This window comes from Saccopteryx leptura, chromosome 6 (assembly GCF_036850995.1).
Source record: "Saccopteryx leptura isolate mSacLep1 chromosome 6, mSacLep1_pri_phased_curated, whole genome shotgun sequence".
In the NCBI taxonomy this organism is placed as follows: domain Eukaryota; kingdom Metazoa; phylum Chordata; class Mammalia; order Chiroptera; family Emballonuridae; genus Saccopteryx; species Saccopteryx leptura.
In genome coordinates, this window is record NC_089508.1 from 162,519,038 (window position 1) to 162,533,003 (window position 13,966).

General features: G+C 41.6%; 1 protein-coding gene across 3 annotated transcripts in view; it reads right to left on the reverse strand.

The window, feature by feature from the left end:
- PFDN1 (prefoldin subunit 1) overlaps positions 1 to 13,966 on the reverse strand; it is an 81,567-nt gene that overhangs the window by 44,129 nt on the left and 23,472 nt on the right. For all 3 annotated transcript variants that reach the window (XM_066341792.1, XM_066341791.1, XM_066341790.1), the window contains exon 3: positions 6,285 to 6,369. In XM_066341792.1, the coding sequence (XP_066197889.1) occupies positions 6,285 to 6,369 (85 nt within the window). The remainder of the gene's footprint in view (positions 1 to 6,284; positions 6,370 to 13,966) is intronic.

The following is a 13,966-nucleotide window of genomic DNA, read 5'->3' on the forward strand; positions in this document are numbered from 1 at the left end:
TGCCTGGTCAAGACACATATGGGAGTTGATGCTTCCAGCTCCTCCCCCCTTCTCTCTCTCTCCTCTCTCTCCCTCTCTGTCTCTCTCTCTCCTCTCTAAAAATGAATAAATAAATTAAAAAATTAAAAAAAAAAAAAAAAGAATTTAATAAAGGTATGTTAACCTAAGGTGACCAACTGTCCTCCTTTAGGGAGGACAGTCCTGCTTTTGTAAGTCCCATCCTCCCTCGAAAAGTGTCCTCCTACATGTCCTCCTTTTTGATATTGGAAGACTAATCTGTAAACATCCATATTCGATTGATGCAGAGTCAATCCACTGCCTGTGATGTGATGTATTTGTATCTAAATGAGTAGTTTTTTCTTATAATTATTATTAAAAATTAATAGGCATGTAAGCATAATTACAATATAAAATATTACAAATGTTTTTATTATGCATTTATCATATTATAGTGTATTATTGTTGCAATGAATGTTTATTTTATTTATGATATTGTTTTCTTCAATTTATTTTTGTCCTCCTTTTAATTGTAAAAAAGTTGGTCACCTTAGTTAACCAGTTTGAACTTTTAGCCTAAGAACAATGACGGATGGGTTTTACAAAGAGCAATATAACCAAATTTAACATTTTAGAAAGGCCATTCTAACCTAAATATATTAACAGGATTGGAAGGGGGGAAACGAGATGGAAAAACCAGTTAAGATGCTACTTTGCAGATGATTAGGGCAGCTGGGTTTAAAGGTGGGGGTTACTTCTATAAGGAAATACGATTTTGTTTTTCTGTGACAGAGATAGAGAGAGACAGAGAGGAGGACAGATAGGGATGGACAGACAGGAAGTGAGAGAGATGAGAAGCAGCAATTCTTCATTGCAGCACCTTAGTTGTTCACTGGTTGCTTTCTCATATGTGCTTTGACTGGGGGGACTACAGCAGACCGAGTGATCCCTTGCTCAAGCCAGTGACCTTGGGCTCAAGCTGATGAGCCTTGCTCAAACCAGATGAGCCCACTAGCCGGCGACCTTGGAGTTTCAAACCTAGGTCCTCCACGTCCCAGTCCAATGCTCTATCCACTGCATCACTGCCTGGTCAGACCATAAGGCAATACGATTTAATAGAGAAAAGAGAAAAGTGGTATTCAGAGATAACAATTTTCCAGAATTGATGAAAGACACTAATTCTCATATTCAGAAAACCCAAATTAATCCAAGTAGAATTAAGAAAAAAATAAACCTGACCTTTGGTGATGCAGTGGATAAAGCGTCAACCTGAAATGCTGAGGTCATCGGTTCAAAACCCCAGGCTTGCCTGATCAAGGCACATACAGGATGCAACTACTACAAATTGATGTTTCCCGCTTTAACCTTCTTCTCTCCTTCTCTCTCTCCTCTCTCTAAAATCAGTAAAAAAAATATTTAAGAAGAAAAAAAGAAAAAGACTAAATCCACATCTAAACATATCCCAGAGAAAGTATAAAGCATGAAAGAAAAAGAACATTAGGCCCTGGCCGGTTGGCTCAGCGGTAGAGCGTCGGCCTAGCGTTCAATTCCCGGCCAGGGCACACAGGAGAAGCGCCCATTTGCTTCTCCACCCCTCCGCCGCGCCTTCCTCTCTGTCTCTCTCTTCCCCTCCCACAGCCAAGGCTCCATTGGAGCAAAGATGGCCCGGGCGCTGGGGATGGCTCTGTGGCCTCTGCCTCAGGCGCTAGAGTGGCTCTGGTCGCAACATGGCGACACCCAGGATGGGCAGAGCATCGCCCCCTGGTGGGCAGAGCCTCGCCCCTGGTGGGCGTGCCGGGTGGATCCCGGTCGGGCGCATGCGGGAGTCTGTCTGACTGTCTCTCCCTGTTTCCAGCTTCAGAAAAATGCAAAAAAAAAAAAAAAAAAGAACATTAAAAGTAGCCAAAGGGGCCCTGGCCGGTTGGCTCAGTGGTAGAGTGTTGGCCTGGTGTGCAGGAGTCCCGGGTTCGAGTCCCGGCCAGGGCACACAGGAGAGGCGCCCATCTGCTTCTCCACCCATCCCCCTCTCCTTCCTCTCTGTCTCTCTCTTCCCCTCCTGCAGCCGGGGCTCCATTGGAGCAGGGTTGGCCTGGGTACTGGGGATGGCTCCATGGCCTCTGTCTCGGGCACTAGGGTGGCCCTGGTTGCAGCTGAGAGACGCCCCGTGGCGACGCCCCGCACGGGCGGAGCATCGCCCCCTGGTGGGCGTGCCGGGTGGATCCCGGTTGGGCGCATGCGGGAGTCTGTTTGCCTCCCTGTTTCCAACTTCAGAAGAAATATTTTTAATAAAATAAAAATAAATAAATAAATAGAAGTAGCCAAAGAGAAGTAAAAAAGAAGGAATAACACTTAAGACTGATAGATGACTTTTCAATAGCAACAATGGAAGGCAGAATTCAGTGGAATATTATCTTTTAAAAAGCTGAGAAAGTCCTGAATATTTAAAGCAAAATGAAACATCCTCTGAACTACACGTACAGTAATAACGAGCACTTAAAGCACCCAGGGAGTAGTTTCTAAATACCATTGCTCACTAAACTGAAAGACTAAGGAGGAACTGATAAACATCATCACAGAGGAAGACTTAAAACCTCTCTCTCAATAACTAAGCAGAAAAAAATAAGGAAGAAAATCTGAACACTACAACTAACAGTGTCTGTGTGTATGAGTGCACATGTGGGTGTGTACATATGCATACATTTCAGGCTGAAGTAACAAAGCTATAAATATGGCAGTGGAAAAGTATAGAATTGCTTCAGGGAAGACAGTCTGTACTGGGTGATACTATTATCCATACAGGTTATGGCAGTTGGGAGAATATACTAAATGCAGAGGTAGGGTAGGGTTCATGCAATAACTGAATGTTGAGGTAATAAGGAACCTACAATGGTAGGATAAATGGAAAACAAGAAATTAAATATAAACTAGATTTATATTACTAAAATGGAAAGATAAATTATGAAATGATGAAAAAGCATATATACAGAATTACTCATCACTTTTAAGTGTGCATATATGTGTATGAATATGTTTATAAAATAAAAGGACGTTTGGAATGATACACACCACTGCAGAGGTGATATATGGGGGTGTGCAGGCAAGAAGGTTGTATTTTCATTTTATTGTTTATTTTTTTTACTGTTTTCTTCTTTATAGTGCACTTACAGTGTTTTTATAATATAAATAATAGTAAAATGAAAGATTAAAAAGAAACAAGACAGCCTGACCAGGTGGCACAGTGGATAGTGTTAGCCTGGGACACTGAGGTTTAAAACCCTGAGGTCCCCGGCTTGAGCACAGGTTCATCTGGCTTGAGTGCAGGCTCACAGCTTGAGCGCAGGGTCGCAGGCTTGAGTATGGGATCACAGACTTGGTTGCTGGTTTGAGCCCAAAGGTTGCTGGCTTGAAGTCCAAGGTCCCTGGCTTACACAAGGGGTCACTGGCTCAACTGGAGCCCCGAGTCAAGGCACATATGAGAAAGCAATCAATGAACAACTAAAAGTGCCAGAACTAAAAAAAAAAAAAAAAAAGTGGCAGAACTATGAGTTGATGCTTCCCATCTCTCTCCCTTTCTGCCTATCCATGTCTATCTGCCTCTCTCTCTCAAAAAAAGAAAAGAAAAGAAAGGGAGGGGAGGGGAGGGAGGGGAGGGGAGGGGAGGGGAGGGGAGGGGAGGGGAGGGGAGGGGAGGGGAGGGGAGGGGAGGGGAGGGGAGGGGAGGGGAGGGGAGGGGAGGGGAGGGGAGGGATAGGAGGGAGGGAGAAAGAGAAAGAAAGAACAAACTTCCTAGAATAGAGGCTAGAGTTTAACTCTGCTAGTTTTTTTTTTTTGTAGCTATAGTTAGGATTTCAAACAGGTACCAACAAGCCAGCGAACCTACTTTTATTATCTGAGTTATCAGGATGCTTATTTAACCAGTACTTGACACTTTATGAAAGAAAATGTTTTAAAAATTTCCTAGGCCTGACCAGTGGTGGTGCAGTAGATAAAGTGTCCACCTGAGGTCTTAAGTTCAAATCCCTGGGCTTTCCTGGTCAAGGGACATACAGGAAGCAACTACAATTAGTATATGCTTCCTGCTTCACCCCCTTCTTTCTCACTTTCCCTCTCTTTGTCTCTATCTCTATCCCCCCTCTCTCCAAAATCAAGAAATAAAATCTATGGCCCTGGCCGTTGGCTCAGCGGTAGAGCGTCAGCCTGGCGTGCGGGGGACCCGGGTTCGATTCCCAGCCAGGGCACATAGGAAAAGCGCCCATTTGCTTCTTCACCCCCCCCCTCCTTCCTCTCTGTCTCTCTCTTCCCCTCCCGCAGCCAAGGCTCCATTGGAGCAAAGATGGCCCGGGCGCTGGGGATGGCTCCTTGGCCTCTGCCCCAGGCGCTAGAGTGGCTCTGGTAGTGGCAGAGCAACGCCCCGGAGGGGCAGAGCATCGCCCCCTGGTGGGCAGAGCCTCGCCCGTGGTGGGCGTGCCGGGTGGATCCCGGTCGGGCTCATGTGGGAGTCTGTCTGACTGTCTCTCCCCGTTTCCAGCGTCAGAAAAAAAAAAAAAAAAGAAAGAAAGAAAAGTTTAAAAAAAAAAAGAATAAGAAATAAAATCTAAACAAAAAATAAATTTCCTAATACTCATCAGAACTGAATAGTATGCTAAAATCATGATCTGTGGAAATTTTATCGTGACAATTTTTCAATTGTAAAAGTTAACACATACTTGTTACAATTTTTCCCCACACAGAGATTATAAGAGAATTATATATACATTATCCATCAGGACAATTTTTAGCCATATTTACCTACAGTTGCAAAATCACATTTTTTTGTTATCTACCTGAAACAGTTGTTATTGGAGTTAACATACTTTTGTTTGAAAACACTAGAGAATGTAACATCCAATCAAAAACAGCTGGGCTGACAAAAATAATAAAATAGGACACAATAACAACCTGATTATGGCAAATTAACATTTTACTCTTTTTTGTTTTGTTTGTTCACTTTTTTGTTTTCTTTTTACATCTTTCTAAACTACAAATCTATTACCAAGTTTAAATTATTATCAGTAGTCAAATAAAAATAAGCCTAAGTAACCTAAGACACTACCAGCTCATCCAGGCCATGCCAAGTCAGCGCCCCTGAGAAATCCCCAGAAGGCGAGGGGGTGTCTCACAATTCAGCAGAGAGCTGAGTCAGATTCTGAACCACTGCCTCAAATAGTACTCACACAAATTAGATAAAGTGACCTATGAAGTCATTGCATCTACCCCATCAGGAAATCTTGGTCCCAAAGAAATAATAACTAGTCTTGTTGTCCAGTCCAACTTTAACTATATACAGAAATGTACTTTTCACCAAAGCCCAAGAGTATTGGATGTATATTCTTAATGTATAAGGACATTTTAAATAAAGTCCAATTTTCCACAGATTTACTAAGCTATTCTTACCTATAATGTTTTCCCTAAAAAAAAATAATAATTTGTTTTCCTCACTGGAGCATCATCCTCAGATAATTAATTATACTTGGTCCTTGTCTAGAACCCAATCTATGTTAATTACATTACAATGTCTAAAAGCGACATATATCAAGATCCTTTAAAGACTATTATCCCTATCCATGCTCCTGCCCTACCACCAGAATATGCAGTGTTTAAATATATGTTGTTTGTTGTTGTTGTTTTGTTTTTAGCAAGCAAGAGAGAGAGACAGAGACAGACAGGAAGGGAGAGAGATGAGAAGCATCAACTCGTAGTTGTGTCACTTTTAGTTCTTCATTGCTTGCTTCTTATATGTGCCTTGACCAGAGGGGCTTTAGCCAAGCCAGTGACCTTGGATCATGTCTATGATCCCACACTCAAGTCAGCAACTCTGAGCTCAAGCTGGTGAGCTTGCACTCGAGCCGGCTGAGCCCACATTCAAGCCGGAGACCCTGAGGTTTCTAACCTGGGTCTTTAGCATGCTGGGTTGATGCTCTGTCCATTGAACCACCACTGATCAGGTCGTTGTGTTCCTATTTTTGTTTTTTTAAAAACAGATATATTCATTCAAAGGCAAGGGAGAAAATACACTCAGGATAACAGGATTCTATCTTCTTCAAAATTCTCTTTAATTTCAAAACACTGTCTATACACTGCCATAAATATGACTTGCTTGCTTCATAATTCTAACACAATTAGAAAAAAATAAAAGTAATAATGACATTACCTTAGCAGGAATATATTTTAATTTAATATGACACAATGAGATAATTACATTTTCCTAGAAGTTGACTACTTATTGTCAATATTCACTTAAAACTTACTTCCAATTCTTTAATTTTTTCTTCTGCTATTTTCTGTTTCTCTAACAGCTGATTGTGAATTACCTCCTTGGACTGAAGAATAAACCTACAAAACACAGAAAGGTTAAAGATTAAGCAACATGACCACTTTATTCATCAAAAGCTATATACCACAAATATTAAACTAAGAAAGCTAAAAGAATAATTTCCCAATTTGAGGACCAATTATATGCATTGTATACTAATGTGACAAATTTCAGAAACCACCACAGGTTTAAGCCTTCTTGGCAGAGAAGGAATAAAAGCTTAAAAGTATATTCTGACTTCTTATCTAAGAGAATCAGTCTTCCAGTAAATTCATAGATAAAAGGAAAAAACATAAAGGGAAAACTAAAAGAAAAGTTAACAAACAATAAAAATCCCCCATAATTTTTATTTTTCCAGTTATCTGTATCAACTTTCATCTAGAAATTTTTTAACAATATTTATAAATTAAGAGTTCTCCTCCGATCTTCTTTTACTTATTTATTTTTTTGTAACAGCAGTAACTCATGACCTTTTAAAGTCACAATCAAGTACTGTGTTAGGATCAATGCATTAGTGTTTATATGAATTCCCAACACAAAAAGCACTGTATAAAGCCTAGAATCTTTTATTATTATTTCCAGAGTATATAATACCTCTGAAAAGCTCAAAATGCACAAGTAGAAAATTTCAACTTTTTCCATTTTACAGTCAGGCATATTATTTACAACTGATGAGAGTGGAAATATGAGGAAGCTTTAAAAATTAACACTGAATCTGTTTTGTGACTTTATATTCATAATTCTTGCTGCAGGGAAAGGAAGAAAAAACTATTTTATAACCTCCAGTAAGTGAAGTGAAATATTTCCCTTCACCGGAACCAAGGGAAAACCTCAAATACTCAAATCTCTTTCAGGATTGTCCAACGAGGCTACAACCAATTTCAATTAAAGATTACAATCAATTAAGCAGACTGTTTCTTCTCTTTGTACATAACTTAAGTGTTTCTAACAAAGAATTAAACATCTCTTAACAAAAAGCCAAACAAGAAAACATACTAAAGTAGCAAGTAATGCAGTTTTTTCTACCAACCTCACAAAATCAGTCTCAACAGGTTCTTACCAAGAGGGTCTGTTATACATATAAGTAAAAACAGACCAGAAAGGGTAACTCTTGCTTTGCGCAGACACCTGCGAGGAAACTGCTTTCTCTGCCCCCTTCTTCATGAATATACCTTGGCACACATATTACACTTTTTTTTTTTTTACAGAGGCAGAGATAGACAGGGACAGACAGGAACGGAGAGAGATGAGAAGCATCAATCATTAGTTTTTCGTTGCGCGTTGCGACTTCTTAGTTGTTCATTGATTGCTTTCTCATATGTGCCTTGATCGTGGGCCTTCAGCAGACCAAGTCACCCCTTGCTGGAGCCAGCGACCTTGGATCCAAGCTGGTGAGCTTTTTGCTCAAACCAGATGAGCCTGCGCTCAAGCTGGCAACCTCGGGGTCTCGAACCTGGGTCCTTGGGATCCCAGTCCGACGCTCTATCCACTGTGCCACCGCCTGGTCAGGCAGCACACGTATTAATATGGTCTGGTGAACTTCTCTTTCACTCCACTAAGCCAGTGTCCTGATGTGGACTGTCCAATAAAATTTAACTGATCATCCTACTCTTCAATTTTAACTTGATCCTTTGTAAAAATCTTAGTCATATATTTACTCATATATTCATGCAAAACAAGGATTACTCTATAATCCTTTCTGTCTAAATATTCTTCTGTTTAGTCCAGGAAACAGGTGCTATTTTTATAAGATTATGGTTTATAAAATATTTTTCTCAGAAATATAGATTTATGATGGTATGAAAGCATTACACATATTACATGAGATATTCAACACTTTGCTATAAAATAGACTTTATTTTAGATGACTCTGCCTACTGTAGATTAATGTCTACAGTGTTCTAAGCATGTTTAAGGTAGACTAAGCTAAGCTATAACATTTAGTAGGGAAGATGTACTAAATGCAGTTTTTTAGAATTTTTAAAAAATTTTTGTTTAGAGCCTGACCAGGCGGTGATGCAGTGGACTGAGCGTCCGACTGGGATGCGGAGGACACAGGTTCAAAATCCCAAGGTCTCCGGCTTGAGTGCAGGCTCCCCAGCTTGAGCACAGGGTCGCCGGCTTGAGTCCAAGGTCACCGACTTGAGCAAGGGGTCACTTGCCTCGCTGTAGCCCCCCAGTCAAGGCACATATGAGAAAACAATCAATGAACAACTAAGGTGCCACAACAAAGAATTGATGCTTCTCATCTCTCTCCCTTCCTGTCTGTTCCTCTGTCCCTCTCTCTCTCTCTCTGTCAAAAATAATAGTAAAAATAATCATTTTATTTAGAAATTGACTGCTTTCTCCTATGTACCTTGAGTGGAGAACTCCAACTGAGCCAGTGACCCCCTTGCTCAAGCCAGTGACCTTGAGCTCAAGCTGGCAACCTTGGGCTTCAAGCCAGTGACCTTGTGGTCATGTCTATGATCCCACGCTGAAGCTGATGATTCTGCATTCAAGCTGATGAGCCCACACTCAAGCCAGTGCCTTCAGAATTTTGAACCTGGGTCCTCAGCATCCCAAGTAATGCTCTATCCACAGTGCCACTGCCTGGTCAGGCTTAAATGCATTTTCAATTTACAGTGGGTTTATCAACCATAATCTCATTTTAAACTGAAGAACATCTGTGTCGGGCACAGTATTTGAAAAGAGTTGTTTAAAACTGTAGTAAGACTCAGAGACACCATGTAAAAAGTACTAAAATCTAGGCTTATGAGTCACCAAATTATATCATTATATGCAGGATTTTTCTAAGAAAGTCTTTTAGCCATGAAAATCATTTTCAGAGTAAAATATACATTTTTTAAAATAGCACTGATAACTGGGCAGGGAGAAGTATTCTCAAATAATAGGTCATCAGACATTATCTTTATTAGTGTCTGGGAAATTTTCAAAGCTAAGATTAGAGGTCAAGTCATTACTTATGTGGCCTTTAAAAATAAAGTATCTGAACAGATACTAAATCCCTTGAGCAGAAAATAAAATTACTAGAAAGCAAGAACACTCAACAACAAAAACATGTTTTTCCATGCCCCCCCCCCCGAGGTAGCTATATTGGACTGTGCCAACCTCAAAGGCCAAAGAGGTATCTCTAAAGCTGGCCAATGTACTATAAGCCTAAGGACATCTGAGCCATGACAGTTTTAAACAAAGATGAATAGTCAATTCAAATGTCTACCTTAAAAAGTAGTTACATAGTCAAAATTCAAACAAAAAGGTTATGGGAAATTTGGTTTAGTCCTCAAATTCAAAAATGCCAAAGATACATGGTATGGAGATTGAAAAGGGCCCAGGAAACATTTGGCTTTCTGGAAAAATTCTCTAGAAAACACTTTAAATATTGTTAAAAAGGCAATTAATTATCAGACACTATTTTGAAGATAAAGGATATACCATGACAATGTAATTATGAGTCATATATCATAAATAAATATTATGTACACAGTTTCTCCGAGCAGAGAATCTCTCAGAGATCCTGCCTGATAGTTTATGGAAAGCCAAACGGCAGAAAAAAATTCTGGACTTCAGAATGTGCCACAAAGGAAAAATAAACCATGAAGAGGAAAATTATTTTTATATGACAAATGATATGGCCAGTATGTGCTTACAATACTCAGGATGACATAATCTTGACGAGAGTCACTGCTTTGTAAAAGGCCTCTGCATTGGAAATCAATGTCGTGTGGCCCTGCACTGTCAACTCTCAAGGGCTTGTAGCCTGCTTTTCATTTCCTCATTTATTTGCAATTATGCCATTTGAAAAACATAATTATATGATTGCCTTTGGTTTTGTTTATTTAAGAAACATCAGAGGCTGTTCTGAATTGTCCTGCAGATTGGTACATGACTTCCTCTTTGATCACGTACCCAAAACAATCCAAGATCAGCGACAATGATGTCTTGTAACCTTTCAAAGTATGGTCATCTGGACATTCACTATTCAGAGCGATCACAATAAGCTTGAGATAGTGTATTTTGTTTGGGAGGAGAATTTTTAGAGAACATCTGAAAACATATTCTAATGGCATTCAGGGCATCTACAAATTAAGTATCACAGAAAAAGGTGAAGAATGAACTTATCTTGCAACTTTGCATCACTCCATGGGTGATAAAAACTACTTGCATGAGCCCTGGCCGGTTGGCTCAGTGGTAGAGCGTCGGCCTGGCGTGCGGGGGACCCGGGTTCGATTCCCGGCCAGGGCACATAGGAGAAGCACCCATTTGCTTCTCCACCCCCCCACCCCGCCTCTTTCCTCTCTGTCTCTCTCTTCCCCTCCCGCAGCCAAGGCTCCATTGGAGCAGGGATGGCCCAGGCGCTGGGGATGGCTCGGGCGCTGGGGATGGCTCCTTGGCCTCTGCCCCAGGTGCTAGAGTGGCTCTGGTCGGGGCAGAGCATCGCCCCTGGTGGGCATGCCAGGTGGATCCTGGTTGGGCGCATGCGGGAGTCTGTCTGACTGTCTCTCCCCGTTTCCAGCTTCAGAAAAATACAAAAAAAAAAAAACAAAACAAAAAACTACTTGCATGTGCACAAAATCTATATGCAAAAAAAATTTTACTCCATAATTTCTTAGCAAAAGGAAGGAAGGAAGGAACCTAATTCCCTTAGTAAGGAAGTAATTAACAAATTATGGTACATCTACATTGAGGGCTGCTGAATGAGTAGAGACTTCTGTTTAAAGCATAATGAAGAGTAGATACCCCAAACACTTCCTGATTAAAAACATAGCCAAAAATTTCTATTTTAAACATTCTGCTGAGCAAACACAGATGAAAGATTCTATGAAGACCCAAAACGTGGTGAAATAGAGAATTCTGGAAGGTAAGAAAGCAATAAATTCCCTTTCCTGAGAAACCCCTGAGAATTTCTGCTGAATTCTAGAGACCCTGAGGATCCACAATGGCACAGAAACAGATATAAAACAGAAGATAAAATCTAGGGGCCATCCAGCCTGACCAGGCAATGGCGCAGTGGATAGAGTGTCGGCCTGGGACACTGAGGACCCAGGTTCAAAACCCCAAAGTCACTGACTTGAGTGTGGGCTCACCAGCTTGAGTATGAGGTTGCCAGCTTGAGCGCAGGATCATAGACATGACCCCATGGTTGCTGGCTTGAGCCCAAAGGTCACTGGCTTGAAGCCCAAGGTCGCTGGCTTGAGCAAGAAGTCATTCACTCTGCTGTAGCTCCCTAGTCAAGGGGGGCTATGAGAAAGCAATCAATGAACTAAGGTGCCACAACTATGATGAGTTGATGCTTCTCACTTCTCTCCCTTCCTGTCTGTCTGTCTGTCTGTCTTGTATAAAAAAAAGGTGTGTGTGTATATATATATCATAAAAAAAACAGGACAATCACTACACTAATAAATTTTTTACTGAGGACTAACAAGCCAACAGTAAGGTAAAATAGAATCATAAAAAATAATCTAGGCCCTGGCCGGTTGGCTCAGCGGTAGAGCGTCGGCCTGGCGTGCGGGGGACCCGGGTTCAATTCCCGGCCAGGGCACATAGGAGAAGCGCCCATTTGCTTTTCCACCCCCACCCCCTCCTTCCTCTCTGTCTCTCTCTTCCCCTCCCGCAGCCAAGGCTCCATTGGAGCAAAGATGGCCCAGGCGCTGGGGATGGCTCCTTGGCCTCTGCCCCAGGCGCTAGAGTGGCTCTGGTCACGGCAGAGCGTCGCCCCTGGTGGGCATGCCGGGTGGATTCCGGTCGGGCGCATGCAGGAGTCTGTCTGACTGTCTCTCCCCGTTTCCAGCTTTTTTTTTAAAAAGAAAAAAAAATCATCTAAAAGAATGCAGAAAAAGAAGGCAAAAAGAGTCAAGAATGGCCCTGGCTGGTTAGCTCAGTGGACAGAGTATCAGCCTGGCATGTAGACAGCCCGGGCTCGATACCCGGTCAGGGCACACATGAGAAGCAACCATCTGCTTCTATCCCCCTCCCTCTCCACCCTCTCTTCCTCTTCTACTCCTGCAGCCAGTGGCTTGACTGGTTCAAGCATCGGCCCCAATCGTGAGGATAACTTGGGTAATTCAAGCATTGGCCCTAGACAGGGCTTGCCAGGTGGATCCCGGTCAGGAGCACATGTGGGAGTCTATCTCACCTGCTCTCACTTTAAAAAGAAACAAACAAACAAGTAGTAAGACTTAAATCCAATGATAGCAATTATTGCTTGAAATATAACTGATCTAAATACACCAATAAAAAGGCAAAGGTTGTCAGACTGAATTTAAAAGCTTGACTCAACTATATGCGATCACCAAGAAATCCACTTTTAATTAAAAAAAAAAAAGAGGTTCAAAGTAAAAGCACAATCATACCCACTAGGATGGCAATAATCAAAAAGACAGATGATAACTGAGGCACATGCTGGCAGACAGGGGGAAAATGTGAAGAAGGCCAGGAGAGAGGAGGAGGAAGAGGAGAAAAAGAAATGCAACGAGGGGCACAGTCAGAGAAGTCAGGGAGACGAACCAGAGACTGCAGAGCCGCAGTACACAGAAGCTGCTGGAGCTGTGAGGGCGGAGCCTCAGCAGAGGCAGGAGAGGCCGGGCCTGCCCGGAATTAAAGCTCAGAGCACTGATCCAAGCACATGCGCCCGCTTTGAATTTACTGGGCACATCCACTTCACCGTTCTTCTCAAGTGCACATGGAACATTTTCCCAGATAAATCATATGTTAGGCCACAAAAGAAGTCTTACTGAATTAGACTAAAGAAGATTAAAATCATATCAAGCATCTTTTCCAACAACTATAAATTAATGACACAACACACACAAAAAGGAAAATTCACAAATAGTGGAGATTAGACAACATGCTACTAAACAACCAATGAGACAAAGAAGAAATGGGTCAAACTGACGGGTCAAAGAAGAAATCAAAAAAGAAATTAAAGAGAAATAAAAAAAATACCTTGAGACAAATAAGAATGGAAATGTAACATCAGACTTTATGGGAAGGCCTGACCAGGCGGTGGTGCAGTGGATAGAGCATCAGACTGGGATGCAGAGGAAACAGGATCGAGACCCCAAGGTCGCCAGCTTGAGCATGGGCTCATCTGATTTGAGCAAAAGCCCACCAGCTTGAACCTAAGGTCGCTGGCTCCAGCAGGGGGCTGTTCGGTCTGCTGAAGGTCTGCGGTCAAGGCACATATGAGAGGGCAGTCAATGAACAACTAAGGTGTTGCAACATGCAATGAAAAAAACTAATGATTGATGCTTCTCATCTCTCTCCGTTCCTGTCTGTCTGTCCCTGTCTATCCCTCTCTCTGACTCACTCTCTGTCTCTGTAAAAAAAAAAAAAAAAAAAAAAATTTATGGGAAGCAGTTCTAAGAGGTAAGTTCAGTGATAAATGCCTACCTCAAGAAACAAGAAAAGTCTCGAACCTAACTTTACACCTAAAGGAACTAGAAAAATAACAACACAGGAAATCCAAAGTTAGTAGAAGAAGGAAATAAAGATTAGACCAGAAATAAATCAAACAGAGACTAAAAAAATTAGAAACTATCAATAAAACTAAGAACTGGTTTTTTGAAAAGGTAAACAAAACTGACAATCCTTCAGGTAGACTACCCAAGAAAAAAG